Source organism: Neomonachus schauinslandi, chromosome 9 (assembly GCF_002201575.2).
Source record: "Neomonachus schauinslandi chromosome 9, ASM220157v2, whole genome shotgun sequence".
NCBI classification, from domain to species: domain Eukaryota; kingdom Metazoa; phylum Chordata; class Mammalia; order Carnivora; family Phocidae; genus Neomonachus; species Neomonachus schauinslandi.
The window spans coordinates 32,518,442-32,543,564 of NC_058411.1; the positions used below are offsets into that span (position 1 = coordinate 32,518,442).

A 25,123-nucleotide genomic window follows, 5' to 3' on the forward strand; every position below is an offset into this window, starting at 1 on the left:
TCTAAGGTTAAGTAAGCAACAATGTCTCTGAGGTTTATCTTCCTAGGAATAGATATGTTTTTTAATAAGTGATAATTTGACTAGGAGCTGTAAGATTTGTTTAGTAAATAAGAAAAATTATTTCATCATCATGAATGAAAGAAATATATTTGAACAAATATATATTATCATTCTAACAATCAAATATCAGTAAGTCTCCATGTCTCAGAACAGAAAAATATGCTTTCTCAATTAAAACTTAATATATACAAAATAAATGTATCTAATAGCTTCTTGGTAAACAGGAAATTATTTTCTAAACAAATGGATGTTGTCCAATATTCCCTTAGTAGAGAAAAAAGGATTTTCTACATTATGAACTCAAAGCCAGATCTAATGCATGGGGTAGGCCAAGTGTAGGAGGGTGACAAGGCCAAACAAATGCAAATATCATCATTAATAGCTTAAGACATGGAGCTCAGTACCAGAAAATTCAAATATTTCTGGTTAAAAATATAAAAGTGTAAATCTTTGAGTATAACAGTCTCCTATTTAAAATAATACTTTATCAGCCTGATACTTTATCAGCCTGATACTTAACCATCCAAGGATGACTGGGAGGAAGGCCTATAAACACAAAAATCACCCTATACTTTATGTTCCATTTAAAGACGCCAAAGTACAAAGAACAGCGTTTTCATTTCTAGATAGTTAATGAGCCCCAAGAAGAGGCTGAGAACTTTAAAGAGATAAACAAAATAAATTCCTCACATATATTATAATCAGAAATGAAAAAGAAAAATCTAAAATAGAGAAAGGGAGAAAACTGGTCAATAATATTTTTTAAAGTGTATTTTGAACAATTTAAAAAAAGGCACCATTAGGTTGAACAGGAAAAGGAAAAATTACTAAAAGATGTGTAAAAACTGAGAACAAAATGGATCAAATGAGCATTCAGGGGAAGTGCATGAGAGAGACAGGGTGGAATAAAGGAGGAAATGAGGTAAGCAATGAAAGCACGAAAAAATGAGATGACATTGGCACAGACAGGACAGGCACATTTTAAGGATTTGAGGAAACTGTGTAAATTTCTTGATTAGGGCAACTATTTGCCAAGTTTGGAGCTGGTCAGAGAAGTCAGCTAAAAGCTCTGACACTTGGGACCCACTGATTTTTAATAAGATAGGTATGGCAACATCTGCCAGAAACATGAAGTTTTTCAAAATTGGATGCCTGGTTGATTAGGTACTGAATACTTATCTCAACCAGTGAGTACCTAACTCATCGGCAACAACAAATGACAGACAATAATAATTTTCTGCCTTCAACACTAGGCTGAATTTCAACTGGTGCCTTGAGTGGTAAAAAGCTCTGGAACTTATTACTGCTCTCCCATTCAATTAAGGCCCCTCAGAAGGAAGGTGGTCAATGTATGGACACAAAGTGACTTTATTCACAGTTACCATGTGAAATAACTGTATCAAATGATTATTTACATACCAGTATGCTATAATTTTCTATAATCAGTTTCTCCAAGTATTTTTATTTTAGAAAAGATACCTAAAAATATATATAAATCAAAAACCAAATACAAATCTAGTATCTATATGCCTCACATTAATTATAGCAATTTCTTGTGACAATCTTCATCACAGAGCTTTCCTGGCTAGAGTAACAGAAAAGATCCTATCTTTTGCTCCCAGACATTAATTACATAAAGTTTGAAAGCAATGCCATCTAGTGGACGTCTTTTTCATAAAAAGTATTCTTTTCACGTATGCACTTAAGTTTCATTCATTCAAAACATATTTATTGAGGGGCGCTTGGGTGGCCCAGTTGGTTAGGCATCCAATTCTTGGTTTCAGCTCAGGTCATGATCTCGCGGTTGTGGGATCAAGCCCCGCATCAGGCTCTGTGCTCAGTGTGGAGTCCGCTTCAGATTCTATCTCCCTCTCCTCTCCCTCTCACTCACTCACTCTCTCTCTCTCTCAAATAAATACATATTTTTTAAAAAAAAAAACATATTTACTGAAGACCTACTATATGCCAGGCACCATTCTAGGTGCTAAGGATGGGACAATGGACAATAACAACAAAAACAAAAAAGCTTCCCTCATGGAACTTACAGTTTACTGAGAGAGACAAATACATATTATATACATCAGGTAATAAGTGCTCTAAAGCAAAATGAACCAGGATGAGGGAACAGATTGTGAAAGATGGAAGCAAGTACTATTTTATGTAAAGTGGTCTGGGAAAGCCTCTTTAATAAGGTGAATTTGAGCAATGGTTTAAGGGAGATGAGAAAATGAACCATTTGATATCCAGGTCTGTGGTATTTTGTTTAGATATTATTTAGTAAAATAAGAAACCTGGAAGCAGAACTGATATGATCTGACTTCTTCTTCTTTTTTTTTTTTTAAAGAACCACTCTATCAGATTTGGAAAAAAGCCTGTACATGGGGCACGGGTAGCAAGACCAGCAAGTACAGCAGTCCAGATAAGAGATGATGGTGACTGTCCCTGGAGAAGAGCTCAGCTGATTAGAAGTCACTGATATGAGGAAGTCTTAATCTCAGGAAACAAACGAGGGTTGCTGGAGTGGTGGGGGGTGGGAGGGATGGGGCGGCTGGGTGATAGACATTGGGGAGGGTATGTGCTATGGTGAGCACTGTGAATTGTGTAAGACTGTTGAATCACAGACTTGTACCTCAAACAAATAATACATTATATGTTAAAAAAAAAAAAGAAGAAGATAGCAGGTGGGGAATAATGAAGGGGGGGAATCGGAGGGGGAGACGAACCATGAGAGACAATGGACTCTGAAAAACAAACTGAGGGTTCTAGAGGGGAGGGGGCTGGGAGGATGGGTTAGCCTGGTGATGGGTATTGAGGAGGGCACGTTCTGCATGGAGCACTGGGTGTTATGCACAAACAATGAATCATGGAACACTACATCAAAAACTAATGATGTAATGTATGGTGATTAATATAATATAATAATTTAATAAATAAATAAATAAATAAATAAAAATAAAAATAGAAGTAACTGAACTCAAGGTATAGTTCAAAAGAGGAGCTGAAGGGATTTCTTGACTAACTGGATGAGCATCTGGAGGAATGGAATTACCATTCATTGAAGTGGAGAAGACTGGATTCGTTCCAGGTTTTTGTTATTAGTTCCCCCTGTTACTTCACAGCTCTTGTATAAAAGGGAAGTTAAATGCTTTACATTAGTGACCACATGACAATTTGAAACAAAACACATGCTTAAAAAAAAAAAGTTTTCCAAAATTCTAGTTGAAATATAGCATCATAAATGTGCTGAAATAGAAGTTTAGGTTTCTCAAAGCTTCTTGTACATAGGTAATATTTTCCTGTTCATTAATTCAGTATGTATTTGTTCAGCAGTGTGATATAAATACAACAATGTGAATCTATTAGTCCTTTACAGACTCCAGAAAATTCCAAAGTTTTGTTTTCATAGTAAGTACTTATGACTAATTTCATTTTCTATCTTAGAACCTCTTCAAGATCTCCCCACTAATTCACCTAGATTCACAAGTGATAAGGCAGCTAAAATTAGACTAAGGTGAAACCTACCCAGACTCATGAAACCATCTTAAAAAATGTCTCTCTGTCTCCACTATTGTTTGCCCCCAGTTCAAAGATCATGGATTCATGCCAAGAAGCAAATAGGTAAATGGTGCTAAGACCACCCTGATAATTACCTCCCTAATGAGCCAACGTCATGGCTTGCCACTAACGCTACGTGCCTCCCTCCTGATACACTGATTCAGAGTGACACTCTATATAGTCGGGTGGGAATTGGAGGGCACTGGCTGTGGGGTCCCTGGCAGCTAGCAAGGGGACAGGCAGCTCCTCAGATCTAAGCTTGGCCACTGCTTCCACACAGAAAAATACAACATACACGTCTCCTTTGTACATGGAGCCATAATAGTTACAATTTTACATGTTTATGATTATTTAACGTCTTCCTCCCCTGTTGAACTACATATTTCTTCCTAGTTTTCAGAGCTTTTCTGATTTCATGACAAGTCAGGATTGTCCACTTCTACCTCCTAAATTCCCAATCCTATATTCCACCTTGGGGCGCCTGGGTGGCACAGTTGGTTGAGTGACCAACTCTTGGTTTCTTTTGGCTCAGGTCATGATCTCAGGCTTGTGAAATCGAGCCCCACCACAACAGGCTCTGGTGCAGAGTCCGCTTGGAACTCTCTCTCCCTCTCCCTCTACCCCTCCCCACTGTGCATGCACATACTCTGTCTCTTTCTCTCTCTCTCTAAAATAAATAATCTTTAAAAGTATATATATAACTAATCTTTCCAAAGTGTTTTTAAGTACCTCACCTGTAAGGTTTTCTTTTTTTTAATGCATTTTAAACTTAAGCGCTTAAGTTTTATTTACTCCTCCTTTGTTTCTCCCTCCTTGATAAAAAGGTATCTAGCAATTTATTATTAAAATTAAAAACTAAGGGGCACCTGGGTGGGTCAGTCGTTAAGCGTCTGCCTTCAGCTCAGGTCATGATCCCAGGGTCCTGGGATCAAGCCCCAAATCGGGCTCCCTGCTCAGCGGGAGTCTGCTTCTTCCTCTCCCACTCCCCATGTTTGTGTTCCTGCTCTCGCTATCTCTCGCTCTGTGTCAAATAAATAAATAAATAATCTTTAAAAAAATTAAAAATTAAAATTATTTTCCACTTTTTATCACTTATCCTAAATTCTCCATATACAAATCGAGGTTTTTTTTCTTTTTTTAAGAGAGAGAGGGAGAGGGATGGGGTGTGGGGAGGGTTAGAGGGAGAGAGAGAATCTTAAGTAGGCTCCATGCCCAGCGTGGAGCTCAATGCGGGGCTCAATCTCACGACCCTGAGATCATGGATCATGACCTGAGCCAAAATCAAGAGTTGGACACTTAACCGACTAAGCCACTCAGGCGCCCCTTTATACAAATCCTTTAACCTTCTTCAGAATAATCCTTCAATTCACGCTCTCTATTGTGCTGATCAGATAGCTTGCTTAAAAGCACAAAATGAAGACACTGCTACATAAAGAGGCACACAGAAACCTAAAACATATTCTTCTTTGAGTATCATGTTCATGCCTTTACCTCTTCTCTAAGTCCAGAAACAATCCCAGTGGGACAGACACTATTAATTACCTACCAATATCCATTCCCACTTCTTCTTTACTATGAGAATCCCAATTTTACTCAGGCAGCAATGTTAACCAGCCCCAGGAATCTCATCATGCTTATTATAACAATCTTTTTCCCCTCCTTTCCCCACCCTCCCTGGCATATAGGGGTGGCCCACTGAGAAATCTGCAGAATAATTCCAGAGGATGAAAAGGAAATCAAAAGAGGGAAAGAGACAGCTAATCTGGGAAAAACATATTTTCCTGACAAAACACATAGCTGGCCTTTTCCCTTCCCACTGACTGGATAAGATGCCTAAAAATGCACCAGCCCTAGGTCTCCGTCATCACTGAGCGGCAGAATCAGTGCCCGCAACCACCTACTCACTCTTCGGTAGGTATTCAGTTACTTGCAGCAGAAGGCTTTTCTAACTGATTAACTAACCTTCCCCAGTAAATCCAAATAGGGGTCAAGCAGTCCTGTAATAACACAAATGAAATGGGACCAGGCAGTACAGAGCCCGCCCCATTCTCTGACTTGCCATGACAAACTCTCCAGAAGGAGAAGAAGGTACTCCAGAAGGAGGACTGGTACTTTTGACAAGTCCTGACCTGACCCTATCACCACACCTCAGAATGCAATCCATGTGGCAGCCAGATGACCATACTCTTCAAGCCTGTGGAGAACAGACTAGAGAAGTAAAAACAATATAAATTTCAACCCCTAACCTCCAATGACCTTCATTAAGGCTCCTTGTGAATTATGAAATGTAATTCCAGGGGCACCTAGCTGCCTCAGTCAGTAGAGCAAGCAACTCTTGATCTTGGGGTTGTGAGTTTGAGCCCCACATTGGGTGTAGAGATAACTTAAAAATAAAATCTAAAAAAAAAAGAAAAGGAAGAAACATAATTCCAATAAAGGGACTAAAATTTTTACTTCATTTCCAACTTGTCTTTGGCTTGTTAGTTGAAGGTTAGTCACTGACATTTTTAAAGAGTACCTTTTCTTTTGGACAACCTGAGTGAACCAATGTCTTTATCAGTGTTAGCATCAAATATATTTCAGTGTTCAGATTTCCAGTGGTCTCATATATTTATGCTTCTGTTCTTTTTTACCATTTATTTGTTTAAGATCCAAATAAGTTCATCACACTGGAACGACCAATACATCTTTTTTCCCCAGCTTTATTGAGATATAACTGGCATATAACATTGTGTAAGTTTAAGGTATACAATGTGATGAGAGCAATATACCTTTCAAATCTCTTTTAATCCAAAGGTTCCTCCTCCAACAATCATTTATTCTGTCATTTCCCAGTTTGGATTTTGCTGACTGCATCTCTCTGGTGTAGTTTAACATGTTCCTCTCTTCTCTGTATATGTTGTAAACTGATAATTGGATCTGAAAGCTTGATCACATTCAGGCTTGACTATTCTTCCATCAGGAAGTAACACAATGACTAGTTTTCTTTTTGTGATGCTAGTAGGCTTTATGTTTATGAACTATTTTTACTCACAACACTAGTGACACCAAATATTTGGGTTGTCCATACCAAGCAATTCTTTAATTCCCTGTGGACACAAACTGGGTATCAGACACTTAACTACCAGGAGTTAGCTCAGACTTCACAGTTTAAACACTCAGAACCACAAGACTCCCCCCCCCCCCCACCTTGAGACACTAATCACAAGTCCTGGACCTCTGGGACTACTACTACTACTACTACTTCTGACCAAGTAAGCAACCACAAATCAGGAGTTCCCACACCCCCCTCCTCAAGTTCAATAATTTTGCTAGAATGATGCAAAGAAGTCAGGAAGGCACTTTACTTACTATTACCAAATTATTACAAAGAATACAAAATACAGCTCAGGAAAAGATCAGGGAGGGCTACATGGCACACCACCCTCCCAGCACCTTGAGGGTGTTCACCAACCCAGAAGCTCTCCAAACCCTATCATTTAGAGATTTTTGTAGAGATCCCATTGCATAGGCATTATTGATTAAAGCACTGGCCATTGGCAATTAACCAGTTACCAGCCTCTTTCTCTTCCTCGGAGGTTGGGGAGGATGGGTGGAGCTGAATTTTCCCACTTTATATCACATGATTGGCAACCAGCTCCCATCTGAAGCTATCCAGGGGCCCATCAAGAGTCATCTCAATAGCATAAATTCAGGTATTGTTGAAAGGGGTTGATTATGTGATTATGAATAACAAATGATGGTCCTGGCACCTCTACTAACTCAGGAAATTCCAAAGGTTTTAGAAGCTCTGCAGGCAAGAATCAGGACTAAGACAAAATATGGATTTCTTATTATATCACAATATTCAATGCCAAGATCCATCAGATTGTTGGGGTTTGTAATTTGGTGCTATTCTATCATTCCTTCTTCATTTATTGCTGGAATACTCCTGTAAAAAGACCTATTTGTTGGGGCGCCTGGGTGGTTCAGTCGTTAAGCATCTGCCTTCAGCTCAGGTCATGATCCCAGGGTCCTGGGATCAAGCCCCGCATCGGGCTCCCCGCTCAGCGGGAAGCCTGCTTCTCCCTCTCCCACTCCCCCTGCTTGTGTTCCCTCTCTCCCTGTCTCTCTCTCTGTCAAAAAAAAAAAAAAAAAAAAAAGACCTATTTGTTACTCGGTAATACAGTTCATATAGAAAAAGAATAGATGTTTGATTTCCTTTTTTTTAACTCATTTTCAAAATAATGAGTTGCTTCTCCAAAATTTTGGAGATTTACCTGCTTTTCATTTCTTTATATTACAGACTCAAGAACTTAAACATATTTCATGGGTTTTAATCTACTGTCATTATTATCTTATTGGTGGTCAATTTGTCTCATCTTTGTGGGCGCCTGGTCAGGTTGATTCCTGAGTCCTAAGTAGTCTTTGATAGCTTCCTTGTCATCCATCTGATATGATGTTTCAGACTCAACTTAAAAATTTCCTGCACCAGTGCTAGAAGCAGCCATTTCCCCAAGAACCCTCATTCCTTTTAGTAGGAAATGGTATCTGGATTTCACAGTTTGAGAGTAATGCCTGTCCATCATTTATCAAACATTTTCTGAGCAGTTAATATGCATCAGTCACTAGATTTGGCTTTGAAGATGCAAAGATATAACACAAACTCACAAAGCTGACACATCTGTGGCATATACTTAGAATAGATAACAAGCAACACAGAACAAAGCAAATAAACTCTAGGCAAAATAATCCATTTGGAACTTATCTGGTCAGGGAATACACTTTGATCTAACTAGTATCATTAGAGAGAAATAAAGAGAGACACGTGATTCATGACACAGTTAAAGACAGATTCAAAGGACTATACCTATACAACACCTTGACTGAAAGAACAGAATTGAATCAGTCCCCAGACCTATAAGTACTCCTGCTCATGAAGGTTAATTAGAGCCGGGGGGGGGGGGGGGGGGGGGGGGGGGGGGGGAACGGACACCAAACTTATTTTCAGGTGTACAGAATTACCCAAATAACCAAATGCCTCTCATAGAATGTTAAAGGTCCCTGCCAAACTAAGGAAATCTTTCCTTTCCAAGCATAGATACACTTACTATCAGTGCGTTTCTTACGTTGAATACCATACTATTACAAAGATTAAAGTGAAATACTTCTCAGTCAAAATGTATTTTGAAATGTGCAACTTTTCCATTCACTAATATTTTACTTCCAACTAGAAATTAGTTACAAAGCACCTTGCCTTTTGTCTTTTTTATTAATTTTCCCTCTTCCCCATTTCCACTTACATCCCTCCCTCTGTTTCTTAAACTTCTTTCTTCCTGACTTTCTGCAAAACACAGCTTATCCAGGAACCTCACTTAAACCAATGACAAAGGGATAGAAAAGACAAAAAGAAAACTGCTTCCTGTGTTAATCTTAAAAGGAAAATTCAATTAAAGCAGTATCTAGCATTCTGCATTCTCAGGAAGAAAAGGTAAATGTTAACCTGTTTGAAAATGTTACATGCTATAAATAAGTTACAAAATTAAACATTACAATGGAAAATAATAAAATCTCCTACCTTTCAGCACTAAATGCTGACTCTGTGTCGATGTACACAACAGCTCCTTCTAGTCCTCCTAGGTTGGTGGGTAACGTGGCCAAAATGCTCATCATTATACAAAACTGAGTTTTTCCACAACCTGGTGGGCCTGTAATCTAAAAAAAAAAAAAAAAAGTTATTTATATAAACATCACAAGCTACTCAAAGCAAAATCCTTTTAAGAACTTGCCACTTGCACAGTCCCACTAACTTGGGTTCCTGGAGTTCCTTAATGTTCCTTAACATTCCTTAGAATATTCCTTAAACATTCTAATACATCTATTGTAAGGAATTAACTCCTTCCCTATGTGTCTGGGTTGGTAGTAGTTAGATACCATCTTTGGGAAAAATGAGAGAATAGTCACTCAAATCATGCTCTGTGTTCTGTAGTTCAAATGAAAAGCTTTGGTTGAGAGGGCTGGAGGGTGAATTTATACATTCAGAACTGGGAGTTCTATATCTTTTCCTCATTAAGACATTTAGAGAAGGAACTTGAAAATATTTAAGAGGCTTTAATAATTGGATTAGCATTTCTTATGAATTGGCCTTTTAGAACAATTTTGTACTAGTCCCCTAAAAAGCTACTTTGATCTTTATTGTAAATGTAAAGAATTTAGGCGTGAAGAGTTCTGATGTATACAATTTATTTTCAAATGCTTCAGAAAAAAAAAAGGCATGTGCACACACACACGTGTGTGTGTACAAAGATTAAGCAAATGTAACAAAATTCAACAATTGTTGAATCCAGGTGATGCATACTTTCAAGTGTGTTTTGAAATTTTAGTTGGTGAAACTATTCTGAGATTATAAAATTTGAAATCAAGAGGCTAGAGATGGAAAAAAATAGGAAATTCTCAAGTCCAACTAGAAGTAGTTAATAAAAATTAATTTGAAAATGTTAAAAAAATATATCCCCCTGGGGGCGCCTGGGTGGCTCAGTCGTTAAGCGTCTGCCTTCGGCTCAGGTCATGATCCCAGGGTCCTGGGATGGAGCCCCACATCGGGCTCCCTGCTCGGCGGGGAGTCTGCTTCTCCCTCTCCCACTCCCCTGCTTGTGTTCCCTCTCTCGCTGTGTCTTTCTCTGTCAAATAAATAAATAAAACCTTTAAAATATATATATATATATATATATATATATATATCCCCTTTAAACATATGCTATTTGTCACACTGGCTGTGGCGTCCAAATTTTAAGAACCAAAACACTATCCCTGTTGTAAAAATAACACTAATAATTTTAACACAGTTTTTCACAAAGGAAGGGAAGGAACAGAGGGAAGGAGGAGAAAAAAATATCTCAGGGAGAGATGAAAAAGTCTGAGCGAAGACTGAAGCAGACTATAAATATTTGAATAAACTGTCTTAGATACTTCATGAAGCAGGGAGAAATAAGAAGGGATGACCCATGAGTCTACCATTCATACAAGGGGTTCTCAAACTGAAGTGAGCACTGGAATTGCCTGACAAGCTTATTAACCGGCATCTCTGGTTCAGTAGGTCTGGGACGTGGCCTGAGAATTTACATTTCTAATAAATTCCCAGGTGATGCTTATGCTGCTGTACACTTTTGAGAACCAGTCTTAAAATTTAGCCTAAAGCTAACCTTCATTTATCGAGGCTCAACATTAAAAAAACAAAAGCTCACAAGTTAAAAACTATGTGCTGGTTTATTTTAATCTCTAAACAGTGATTTAGACTTCCAGAATAAATTGTAGCTACCAATAACAGTTTGCCAGATCATGAGTGATCAGTGAAAAGGGGTCTCTAAACTTTTTTGATTACATAGTCTGACCAACTGAAAACAAATAAAATTTAGTATGGTCTTCCAATGTATGTATATTTATTATATACATACTATTTTACTAATACATTCTATATAATATAAAGCATATATAAAATAGGGATCAAAAAATTAAAAATAAGAACTTAAAAATAGGGGTGCCTGGGTGGCTCAGGTCATGATCCTGGAGTCCCTGGATCAAGTCCCACATCGGGCTCCCTGCTCAGCAGAGAGTCTGCTTCTCCCTCTGACCCTAACCCCTCTCATGTGCTCTCTCTCATTCTCTCTCTCTCAAATAAATACATAAAATCTTTAAAAAAAAAAAAAAAGAATTTGAAAATAGTTTCATATCTTATTTATTTTTTTAAAGATTTTATGTATTTATTTGAGAAAGAGAGAGTGCAAGCACAAGCACGCATGAGCGGGGGAGGGAGTGGCTGAGGGAATCCCATGCGAGACTCCATCCCAAGACCCCGAGATCATGACTGAGCCAAAGGCAGACGCTTAACTGACTAAGCCACCCAGGTGCCCCTCATATCTTATTAGTTGTACAGATCTCTTTTTTTTTTTTAAGATTTTAGTCATTCATTTGAGACAGAGAGATACAGAGAGAGAGCATGAGCAGGGGGAGAGGCAGAGGTAGAAGAAGCAGCAGACTCCCTGCTGAGCCAGGAGCCCGATATGGGACTTGTTCCCAGACACCGGAGATCATGACCCGAGCCGAAGGCAGATGCTTAACCGGCTGAGCCACCCAGGTGCCCCCAGATCTTTTTTTTTTTTTTTTTAAGATTTATTTACTTGAGAGAGAGCCTGAGCCAGGGCAAGGGGGAGGGGTGGAGGGAGAGAGAAAATCTCAAGCAGATTCCCCACCGAGCAGGGATCCCAAAGCAGGGCTCAACCCACCACCCTGAGATCATGACCTGAGCCAAAATCAAGAGTCAGATGCTTAACCATCTGAACCACCCAGGTGCCCCCAGATCTTTTCATTCTCATAAAAACTTAACACTTTTAGTGAAGCAATGATAATAATGATAATAACAAATGAAATTATATTATTATTTAAGTACTTTGTCATTCAGTGATTGAAATGTCAGGTCCTAAGTTCCACGTATTTACATGCAATGGCTGTGTAGTTGAGAAAGGGATAATTGCAAAAATGTAAGAACTGAAATTTTTAAAATACATCACTCGTACTTACTATGTTCGTTTTTCAATAACTTTCATCAATTAGCAAAAGTTTGTGTTGAACTTTGGCTAATAAATTTCCATCTTTCCTCATGTCAATCAATTGTTCTTAAAACATAATCAAAAGATATAGCATTTTAAGATTTTTAACAATTGGTTTAAAAATAAAAACTCTTGGGCGCCTGGGTGGCTCAGTTGGTTAAGCAACTGCCTTCGGCTCAGGTCATGATCCTGGAGTCCCGGGATCGAGTCCCGCATCGGGCTCCCTGCTCAGCAGGGGGTCTGCTTCTCCCTCTGCCCTCTTCCCTCTCGTGCTCTCTGTCTCTCATTCTCTCTCTCTCAAATAAAAAAAAAAAATCTTTAAAAAAAAAAAAAAAAAAAAAAAAACTCTTTATTTGGAAGATTTTTCAATAGTATAGCAAATATTGTTACAAGGTTTTTAAAGTGTGCAGAAAACAAAGTTTTCACAAGACAAACTTACCTTTCACAACAAAAATAACATTATAAAAGAAACATTTCCAAGCAATGATTTTTTTTTTAAAGATTTATTTATTTATTTATTTGACAGAGAGAGACAGCGAGAGAGGGAACACAAGCAGGGAGAGTGGGAGAGAGAGAAGCAGGCTTCCAGCGGAGCAGGGAGCCCGATGCTGCCGGGCTCGATCCTGATGCTGCCAGGCTCGATCCCAGGACCTTGGGTTCATGACCTGAGCTGAAGGCAGATGCTTAACAACTGAGGCACCCAGGCGTCCCCAAGCAATGATTTTAAAAACACTCTGTATTTTAATCTGTCTTCAAAAAGGCACTGACTTTCTCACTCATTGTTAAAACATCACCTTTACTTTAAAGGGATGTTGTCAGAGTATACCACTGATTTGGGTGGTTGGTTAATTTTTAATCTGCTATGAAGCATATCACATAGCCACTTGTCATATAAAAAAGGTCAGCAAATTTGACATATCTTTTCATTTAAAAACATGTTTCACCCATCTTTAATAGGTAGAATTCAACAGCTCTTTTACAATCTTTGCTGTGAGCTCACCAAAGAAGCCCTTTGGGATTCAAATGATTTTCATGGTCAGTCCCCATCTCAATACAGAGTGCTATAGAGATTCCACACTTCACTAGTCAGGTTTTTATAAAAATTAACAACACTGATACCATCCTGAAGCACTCTCCACACATCTGACATCAACTTCTGTGTTGCTACAAATTGCCTAAGGATGATACAACAGAAAAGTTCAAAGAATCTTACAGAGAACGTCCGTCCATATACCTACCATTTACTTACCATTTTTACCATTACTATGACTAGACTAGTCTATCTAACAACCCGTCCCTCTATCCATTCATCAATCTATCTCAGGTTTTGTTTTGTTTTGTTTTTTAAAGATTTTATTTTTAAGTATTCTCTATACCCAATATGGGGCTCAAACTTACAGCCCTGAGATCAAGAGTGGCACGCTCCACCCACTGAGCCAGCCTCAGCCTCAGGGTTTTTTTTAATGCATTTTAAAGTAAGCCAGAGACATCAATGTGCTTTCCCTTAACAATTCAGCATGTATATCATTAATATGAGTTTAATATGTATGATTCTTTTCTTTTGTAAAGTAAATTTTACATACAGTGAAATGCATAATCTTAAGTTTACCATTTGATGAGTTCCAACAAATGTATACATACATGCAATCTAAACCCCTATGAGTCAGAACATTACCATAACCCAGGAAATTCCCTCATAAACATTGTTTTGTGTTCAAGAAATTATTTATATTCAAGAAGTCATATAAACATTGTATTATATTCAGGAGACTTATTAGGGAGAATATATCTTCTCTGACCCATCTTTAGTTTAATGGCATATACAAAAAATTTAGTTCTTCCTGTTATTTCATTACTGAAACAAAATCTAGCTTAGATGATAATCTGGGTCATGGTAGAAACTTCTGTACTTTATTTAGCATCTTTCCACACTGAATAATCTGTTTTAATTCTTAATGCTTCAAATCATCTCTAATGATTTCTATATAACTTCTGACAGTATCTGTTCACAAAAGAATCCACTTAAGTTGTTGCCATATTGTTTTCTATGTTTTATTTCATTCATTTTACTGCAACAGGAAGAATAAGTGTGTTCCTAATGTTATTAATAATGTATTACATTTGGTCTTTTACTATTGAGAAAACTCCAAAGAGGCTTTTAAATATCTATCATTAATTTTAGTGATATTTTTCTAGATATTGAATTATGTATTACATGACTTTAACCAACTGAGCCACCCAGGCGCCCCTATTACATGACTTTAAATGTCACTAAAAACTTATGGAAGTTTGTCTTCCTATCCCATGTGTTGTTTTTTTTTTAAGATTTTATTTATTTATTTGAGAAAAAGAGATAGAGCAAGCAAGAGAGAGAACGCATGCGGGTAGGGGCAGGAGCAGAGGGAGAGGGATAAGCAGACTCCATGCTGAGCGCATAGCCTGACACGGAGCTTGATCCCACAACCCCAAGATCATGACCTGAGCTGAAATTAAGAGTCAGATGCTCAGCTGACTGAGCCACCCAGGCACCCCTATCCTGTGTGTTTCTTAATTATGATGGCTTCCTACTATCATTACTCAGTATTTCAAGGGACAAAAAACCAGCAAAAGTTTCAATATAAAGGATAATGGATATAATTCCATATATCAGATTGTCTTTAGAATTTCAAAATTTTTTGGATGTCTTCTCAGATGGAATCAGATTGTCACTGATTTACTTCATTAGTCAGGGGAGATTCAACAGCTGACTTGTCTGTGCATGTGGTTCATTTCTAGCACATTATCAGTATGGACTCCAATATACAGTTTGTTTGCAGGAATCTTTTTGACATTTGTTTGCTTTGTGAGATTTGGTTTAGTTAAATCCAAAATCCACTTAACTAGGTATGTAGAACCACAATTCATCCCAGGATGCTGAAAATAAAGGTACAGCAAGGTGCCTCTGTCACCCTTCTGTATCATTTCCTCATGGACTATACCTGACACATGACAGTCTGACATACAGACCAAGTGAGGATGCCAGTGTCAATCTATATATTAAATACTCATTAAGGTTTATTTCATTTTTTAGGTTGAAATAACAATAAAAGTTCAAAATATTTTCCCCACAACCTAATGGACCATCTTACATATTCTGCTTTAGAAACTGCTAATTTTAAAGAGCCCCAAACACTTTTTTATCATTATCGAAGACAGCATGGATCAAGTTAATTATCAGACATCAGAGGAAAGGTAACTTTGGTCAGTAAAAGTTGGAAGTGGATCTAAAAAATGAAAAATGGTTACTCTTCACTGCCTTTCTATACATACTGTCTACAGGCCAGGTTTTAAATATGTTCTAAGATTTAATGAGCTTAAACCCCTTAAATGCTTTGTGATTTTTAGTGAAAAGGTAAAACAAGCCATTGTTTTAATCAAAATGATACATATGAAAACATTCAGTAACATATCAAGTCCCATGAAAATGTAAGATATTCTCTTATTATTCCATCTTTAAAGAAAACATGTAAAAAATCTGAAAACTTAAACAAGTATAACTGGCATTTTTTCTACTTCATTATTTTCACGTACTATTCAGTATAGTCTAGGGAAAAGTAGAACATTACGTGAATAACATTATAAGATTTCTGGGTTTGTTTTGTTTTTACTTTGCATTTGAAGTTGGATAATTACATTAATTTAAGCTATAATAACTAATTTCTAATTCTTTAGCAATCTCAGATCCTCTTCATACATTTTTCACTCTCTTCCTAGACTCAAAAAAATTTATGCTGTATGCAATTCTGATGGGCTGACTGGAGTTAAATTTCATTATTTTTTCAGGTTTACTTAGTGGGTTAAAACATTTCAACATTAATAATTTTTAGCTTCAGATAGTTTAGCTCTGAATTCTACCAGCCAAACCACAAAGTTTCAAGTTGTGTTCAATTCCCAGGTTCAGCTCCAATGGTGGTTAGAAAGAGAGAACATGCCAAACCAGAATAGTCTCAGTTAGTTGCTTCTTGGAAACTCAGAGTGAATACAACATTTACACACAGAAGACACCAGTAAAATATAATCAGCTTTATATAGTTAAGATTCTGGGCTTCAACGCTGCCTGAGAAATAAAAGAACTGAAAGAAAATAACCAGTGGTGAAGATCACTCAAATATCAACAAGGAAGCAAATATTAATAATTAGTTCAAAGGAGAAAGAATTATTCCCAAGAAAAGAAAGTCTAATTGTACTGAAATAAAAATGAAGCCTGTCATTTTAATCTTTAGAGAGACTTAATGGTTGAGATGAATGTGAAACCTGGACCTGTTAGGACCTAAAACCAAGTTAACTCTCCTCTCATTCAAGATGGAGGCAACAGGATGGGCCATCTCCAAACCAATACTTCACCCAAGAAAATTTAAGGACTGCCTGGTTCTGATCTAAGAGCTTTGGAAACTCTGTATCATTTTTTTTAATGACACGCCTCACCCATCATTTGTCTCCATTTGCTCTACAACTATGCAGAAATATGATTAGGCCTTTAGACCTACAAAATTCATTTGAAAAATAACTAATTCTCAAAATCCTAAAACAAACAAACAAAATCTCAATCTCAGAAAGGCCAGGTAGCACTTTGCCTTGTGAAAAAAACCTTGGATCTTAAATTACTTTACATCAACATGTGGAAGATTTTATACCTTGGATTTTCCCCACCACTCCCTCTTATTTCATATTAACAACTGCTGTCTTTCAAGTACATGGGAAGGGACGAAAAAAGAGAAGGAAGGGGAACAGAGCAAAAAAACACAGGAGGACATGGAAATGACAAGCACCCCAAGCTTCAGTTAAAAAAACATCAAACAGTATCAAGGGACATAATCATTCATTTAACAATCATCAAACATGTGCCATATAAAAGACTCTATGAAATCTTTATGGAGAGAGATGTTTATTTCTAAATCAGGAAGTGAGTGAAGAATTAGGAACAATGATCCAATCAACCACATCTGCTAAACTCCTGTATTAGGACAGAGGCCTGTTTATCTTGCCTTTCAAAACACTAGGCAGGATAAACAAACCACATCATCGGATTAGAGTCAAGGAAAGCCAATTAGAAATTTCTCCCTAGTACTCCTACTGCTGTTGTTACACATGGAGCACGCCTTAACCTGACTAGATTTCGAAGGAGATGAGACCCATCGTGGCTGACCTGCACACCCATGAGCAAGAAAAATAAATGTTTGCCGCTGTTTTAAGCAGTGTAAGCAGCCAAAATTGACTAATCAAGCATTTATGTCTTGTACTTCACTGTTTACGCATGTCTATCACATGCCTGGCCCTTGTAGGCATTTAAGTTTACAATCCTGCCTTATTAGCTCCTGTGATCTTGCAGGCCACAGCTAACCTTGCCAATAAGAAAGAAAAAGAACTGTATATTTAACTGTTCTGAGAAAAAATTAGGATGCCAAAATAGGACTCTGGCATCCTGCTCCTACCGTTTGGGGATAGTAGAATAGTCACTTCCAAAGCAAAACTGATCCACTCAAGGAGGACACCTCATTTCCTTAAATCATGAACAAAGCATGGAAATGAGTCAGGAAATACAAATAATGTAGAAATGTGCTACATCCTTTCTTAGTATTTAGAGCAAGGATCTGGGTATAATCATCCCTCTTAAATGTTATAAAGATTTGGCAGAGTCTCATAGGTTTACTTTTCCAGAGGTACTCTTGAACAAAGATATGCAGATCTTATATCCCTTTTTGTTGACATGAGTTTGGACCAGTACTCTAGTCCAGTAACCTCAGGATTACAATATGAAAACACTTTTTTTGGCGATCCCTTTACATACAACCTTAATTTTACCGAATCACATTAGCATCTTTATTTTACATTCTCAGCAGGGTGATCTTGACCCCAAGGGTGAAACCTGGTTTTGATGGGGGAGGGGGGAGGTTTTACTTTTTCTATCTAAAACACAGATATACAGACCATACATAAACAGGTATACAGTGTATCTGTGGTATTAAAATCTCATGGGGAGGACTTCATTAGAAAAAAAAAATGTCTAAAAAGCTCCTAAGGGGAGAAAATGAAAGCAGGATTGAGAAACACTGATTTAATCTACATGATCCCCTATGAGAAAGCTACCATGTGGTTTGACCTCCACATAATGTAAACTTTTAAACTTTAAATTTCAAATATATCTTTACTACCAATCGTCAGTAATAACAGATGCAGAAATTATCTGCTTAGATATTCCTCAAGTATGGAATTTGACGTTCTCAGGGAATGGGACAAACCCCTGTAGTTCAATCTCATCTGTGATTCTGCAGAGGCAGTTTCTCTTTGATTTTCTCCTCTGCTACTTCTGTTTCGGCACGACTGCTTCTCTAGTTCCACTTTTGATCTTGGTGCTGTAACTGCATCTACACAGATTCAGTGACGTTCACATCAATCAAAACTGGGGAATCAGGAAAGAGCAGCTATAAAAATGCCAGCAGAATGTTTCCAGACTCATTCTTACTCCCTCCGTTGTCTCCAGGCTCATCTAAGTTTATTCTACCAGTTGCCTTACCTATCTCTCACCACTTCTAACTTCTATCTGATATCTGGAACTCTAGGTTTGACCTTTTAACCAGAAACAAAGATCAGGCAATGCAATTAATTAGACACCTGCATTGATACGATATTAGTTCTCTATCGCTCTGTAACAAATTACCACAAACCTAACAGCCTAAAACAACACCCGTCTCTTATCTCACACTTCTGTAGGCTAGCAGTCAGTCTGGATGGGCTTGACGGGGCTCTCTGCTCAGTCTCACAGGGCCAAAATCAAGGTGCCAGCTGAGCAAAATCCACTACTCTGCAGCCGTGGGTCTGAGCTCCCTGTTTCCTTGCTGGCTGTCATCCGAGGGCTGCTCACTGCTTCTAGAGGCCACCTACCTACATTCCTTCTCACCATCTTTCTGGTTTCTCCTTCTCTAGCTAGAGAAAGCTCAGTTTCCAAGGGCCCATGGAAGTAGATCAGGATAATCTCCCTCTCTTAAAGTCGATTGTGCCATAGAACATACCATAATAATGGGAATGATATCTTATCATATCCACAGGTTCCAGGGATTATGGCAGAGCATCTCTGGGAGGCCATTTTAGAATTCTGTCTACCACAGTCTCCGAGAACGGATAGGTAATAATTTCAAGTTTTTTAAGACTCACACACATACACACACACACACACATATATGCATGCATACATATATAAACACACATATATAGTGACAGCCAGGCTCTAAGAAGGACCCAGTGATCTCACTCTGGTATTCACACCCTTCTGTAGTCCCCTCCCACACTGTAACAGGTGTGTCTGTGTAATAGAATACAGCAGAAAGAATGCTATGTAACTTCCAAAGCTAGGCCTTAAAAAACAACGCGATTTCTACTTTGTTCCTTAAGATCATTTACTCTAGGGAAAGTCAACTGCCATGTCAGGAAGACAGGCAAGCAGTCCTGTGGAGAGGTCCAGGTGGCCAATAACAGAGCCTTCCTGCCAACAACAGCCAGGACCAACTTCACAGCCACATGAGTGAGCCATCTTGGAAGCATCCCGGCCAGCTCCAGTCAGGTTTTCCAATGACTGCAGCCTCATCAATACCTTGACTGTAATCTCATGAGAGACCATAACCAGAAAACCAGCTAAGATGATCCTGAATTCCTGACTCACAGAAACTGTGAGATAATAAATCTTTCTTGCTGTTTTTAGCCACTAAGCTTTGGAATGATTTGTTAAACAGCAGTATATAACAAATCTATAAATATGCAACCACAGATACACAGATATTAGAGATATTTAAGAAAAAAAACTCCTAAAATGAAAGAATCACTGATGTTCATTAATAAAAGATCAATTAAGTAGAAAACTCATATTTCTTAAATGTACTATTTTGATAATTTTTAATGGCATACAAATGAAAATAAATATTACACCTTAGAATAGCAATCTTTAAAAATTACTAAAGTTTGGCTTATTTCAAGATCCAAGGAGAGAATACGAGATAGCAATAAACAAAGCATTACAGTAAGCAAGCACTATATAAGCGTTTAAATACAAACTCATTCTCTCCACTAATATTTATTAAGTACCTTCTACATATGCTAATACTGTGAATCTAACAATAAAAATAAAAAGACACAATCCCTGCTCACTTGGAATTTATTCTCCAGTGAGGAAAACATGCACTAATTAATCATAGGAACACAACTTTAACAGTGACAAGTGCTACATAGAAGAACCATAGTACATGGTTCAGTTCTCTAGAAACATATGACAATTCTAAATATGTTAAGTTAAAACACAATAAAATAGGCTCAAAATACACTAAGTAAAAAATAATAGAACTACAAGTAAATTTGTCAATTCAACAACATTTTAACAACCTTCTCTAAATTACTATTAGGTCGGGCTGAGAAAAAAAAAGTTGGTAAAGATGAAGAAGATTTGAACAACCCAAATAACAAGCTTAATTTAATGGTCATATGCAGAGCATTCAAATATTAGAGAATAATCATTCCTCTCAATCACACCTGAAGCGTTTATAAAAATCGATCACATATTAAACCTTAAAACAAGTTTCAGAAATTTTCAGAGAATCGGTATCACATAAAATTCTCTGACCAAATGAATTTAGGTTAACAATCTAATTTTGAAAAGATAAATTTTTTAATTAAATAAATTAGATTTTCAGAAATTTCAAGTAACTCATGAATTAGAGAAGCAATCATAATGGAAATTTTAAAATACCATTAGAACTAAGTAAAGATGAAAATGCTTTATATAAAAAAAAATGAAGCAATGGATAGTCATAGCCTACAAGCTCAGAGTTAAAAAAAAAAAAAAAAACCTGAAAGTTAATGGATTAAATGCAAGAAGTTTGGGGGTGGGGGGGAATAATGGCAGAAAACATGCAATTACATAGGAGATAATAAAATAAAAGAAATCATTGAAGTAGAAGACAAAGAAAAGAGAGAGAGGACCAAAAAAGAACAACAAAGAGCACAGTCCTTTGAAAAGACTATAATAGGGACACCTAGGTGGCTCAGTTGGTTAAGTGTCTGCCTCCGGCTTGGTTCATGATCCCAGGGTCCTGAGTCCCACATCACACTCCTTGCTCAGCAGAGAGCCTGCTTCTCCCTCTACCTGCCACTCCCCCTGCTTGTGCTCACTCTCTCTCTCTGACAAATAAATAAAATCTTAAAAAGAAAAAAAGACTATAATAATATTCAAAACTCTGTCCAGACTTTTTAAAAAGAAAGGGAAAAGGAAGACAAAGTAAGTAATGTTAGGAATGAAAAGGGGAAGAAAATCACATATAGGGGGAGCGGGGTGGGGGGACGGGTTAGCCTCGTGATGGGTAGTAAAGAGGGCATGTACTGAATGGAGCACTGGGTGTTATACCCAAACAATGAATCATGGAACACTACATCAAAAACTAATGATGTAATGTATGGTGATTAACATAACATAATAAAATAAAATAAAATAAATCACATATAAAACCAGATTTTTTAAAATTTTTTTAAAACCAGATTTAAAGGAGAGTCTAGGGAATAACTTTATGACAATAAATTTGAAAAATTAAAGACAATGGGCATATTCCTAAAAATATCATTCACCAAAACTACTCAGGAAGAAATAGAAAACCTGAATAGTCCTATAAATCATAAAGGAATTGATTTCATTTTTTTTAATCTTCCCACAAGGAAAATACCAAGATCAGACAATTTCTCAGACAAGTTTTATCAAATATTCAAGAAACAAATAATTCTAATTTGTACAAACTATTATAAAATATTTAAAAAGGGATATTACACAATTTATTCTACCAATTAACTCAAAATAGATCACACAAAAATTAACTCAAAATAGATCATAAACTAAATGTAAAACCTAAAACTATAAAACTTTAGAACAAAACATAGCAAAAACTCACTGTGTCTTTGGCTGGACAAAGAATTTGTAGAGATGACCAAAAGCACAATCTATAAAAGAAAAAAACTGATAGACTGGACTACCCCAGAATTAAAAGCTCCAAAAGCTACCATGAACAAACCAATGAACAGACAAGCCACAGATTGGAAGAAAACAATTGCAAATCCTATATCTGATAAAGGACTTGTATCCAGAATGTATAAAGAATGGCTTACAACTGAGTAACAAGAAAACAACCAATTAAAAAATAGGCAAAAGATTTGAACAGACATTTCACTTAAGAAAATACACAAATGGGGGCACCTGGGTGGCTCTGAGTCTTGATTTTGGCTCAGATCACGATGTCAGGATCATGGGCTGAAACCCCACCTGGGGCTCCACTCTCAGCAGGGAGTCTGCTTGAGGATTTTCTCTCCCTGTCCTTCTGCCCCTCCCCCTGCTCATGCACAGGCATTCTCTCTCTCTAAAATAAATAAATAAATCTTAAAAAAAAAAAGGAAAAGAAAATACACAAATGGCCGGTAAGCACATGAATAGGTGTTCAATATCATTAGTCATTAAGGAAGTGCAATTAAAACTACAATGAAATTGTCAATTCCACAAGCCTGGCTGCGAGAGTGGGGATGAGGTTGCCTGTGGTCCCCCCAGTGGCACAAGAGGAGGAAAAAAAAAACCCTACAATGACATACCACTATACACCCACTGGAATAGCTAAAATCAAAGAGATAAACAATACTAAATGTTAGTGAGGATGTGGAGAAACAAACCATCACACTTTGCTAGTGAGAATGTGAAATCGTACAGCTACTTTGGAAAGCAGTCTGGCAGTTTCTTAAAAAGTTCAACATACAGGGGCGCCTGGGTGGCTCAGTCGATGGGCGTCTGCCTTCGGCTCGGGTCATGATCCGAGTCCTGGGATCGAGCCCCACATCGGGCTCCCTGCTCAGCAGGAGGCCTGCTTCTCCCTCTTCCACTCCCCCTGCTTGTGTTCCCTCTCTCACTGTGTCTCTCTCTGTCAAATAAATAAATAAAATCTTTAAAAAAAAAAAAAAAAGAGTTCAACATACAGCTATCATGATCTAGCCACTCACTCCTAGTAATCTACCCAAGAGAAACAAAAACTTATGTCCATACAAAGACATATCCGTGAATGTTCATAGCAGCATCATTCCTAATACATGAAAAATGGAAACAATCTAAGTGTCCATCAACTGATGAGTGGATAAACAAAATGTGCTACAGCCATACAATGGAATACAAATCAACAATTAAAAGGAACAAACTAGGGGTGCCTGGGTGGCTCAGTCGTCAAGCGTCTGCCTTCGGCTCAGGTCATGATCCCAGGGTCCTGGGATCGAGCCCCACATCGGGCTCCCTGCTCAGCAGGAAGTCTGCTTCTCCCTCTCCCACTCACCCTACTTGTGTTCCTGCTCTCACTGTCTCTCTCTCTGTCAAATAAATAAATTTTAAAAATCTTTAAAGAAATAAAATATAATAAAAGGAACAAACTACTAATACATGCTACAACATGGATGAACCTTAAAAACATCACACTATGTGAAAGAAACCAAAGACAAAAGACTACATTTTAATATGATTCCACTTATATGAAATGTTTAGAAAAGGCAAATATATAGAGACACAAAAATAGATCAGTGGGTACCCAAGGCTGAGGATGGAAGTAGGGATTACCTATAAATATGCATGAGGGAAATTTTTAAGGTGATGGAAATGTTCTAAAATTGGATTGTGGTGATGACTTACTAGAAAATTACCAAATGTTGAATTATGCAATTAATAATGGTTGAGTTTTTATAGCATTTAAATTGTACCTTAATAAAACTGCTTTTAAAATAACCAAATGATGGGGCGCCTGTGTGGCTCAGTCGTTAAGCATCTGCCTTTAGCTCAGGTCATGATCCCTTTCCCACTCCCCCTGCTTGTGTTCTCTCTCTCGCTGTGTATCTCTCTGTCAAATAAATAAATAAAATCTTTAAAAAAAAATAAAATAACCAAATGATTTATGAAAAGATATTCAAACTCATTAGTAATCAGGAAAATGAAAACTAAAATCATAGATGCCAAAGATGGGCATAAGTTAAGAAATCTGATAATACCAAGGCATGAAGATGTAGAGCAAGAAGAATTCCTGCACATCACTGGTAGGAATTTAAACAGGCACAACCGCTCTGGAAAACAATTTGTCCTGATTCTGCAACGTTACATTACGCACATATCCTATAACCAGGAAATCACTCCAAGGTAGATACCCTAGACAGGAGCCAGATAGTAAGTATTTTAGGCTCTACAGACCATGAGATCTTTGCCACAACTAACTCAACTCTGCCTTCTATCATGTAAATATCAGCAGACAAAACATAAACAAATCAGCATAGTTGTGTTATAATAAAACTTTATTTACAAAAACAGACATCAAGCTAGATTTGATCATTGGACAGTAGTTTGCCAATCCCTGCCCTAGAGAAATACTTGTACATGTGATGCAGGGGACATATACAACAATTTTCATAGGACTTGTTTATATTAGCAGCAAACTAGAAACAACCTAAAAGTTCACTCACAGGAAAAAAAGATAAATAAATTGTGGCATATTTTCAAAATGGAATATGATACATCAGTGAAAGGGAATTATACTCCTGCTACCTGAAACAACATGGATAAATCTTAGAAAACACTATTAAGTAAAAAAACAATTCATAGAAGAGATATGATATGATTTAATCACAGAAATGATTTAATAGAGCTCAAAATTAAGCAAAACTAAATAAAATGTTGTTATAGCTCCTATTTAAGTACATAGATGGTAAAAGAAAACTATAGGGAAAAAAATTATAGGAATGGTAAAAATTCAGGATTTTTTACCTGAAATACACATACACACCTCAATAGAAGGCCAAAGATAGGATCAGGGAGAAGACCACAGTTAGTTTCAATGGTTTTG

The 25,123-nt window shown here is 37.3% G+C and overlaps 1 protein-coding gene across 1 annotated transcript in view; it reads right to left on the bottom strand.

Moving 5' to 3' along the window:
- The window catches only part of RAD51B (RAD51 paralog B), a 565,004-nt gene that overhangs the window by 526,128 nt on the left and 13,753 nt on the right, over positions 1–25,123 (bottom strand). Inside the window, exon 5 of the mRNA XM_021679523.1 lies at positions 9,173–9,309. Coding sequence (XP_021535198.1) covers positions 9,173–9,309 — 137 coding nt within the window. The remainder of the gene's footprint in view (positions 1–9,172; positions 9,310–25,123) is intronic.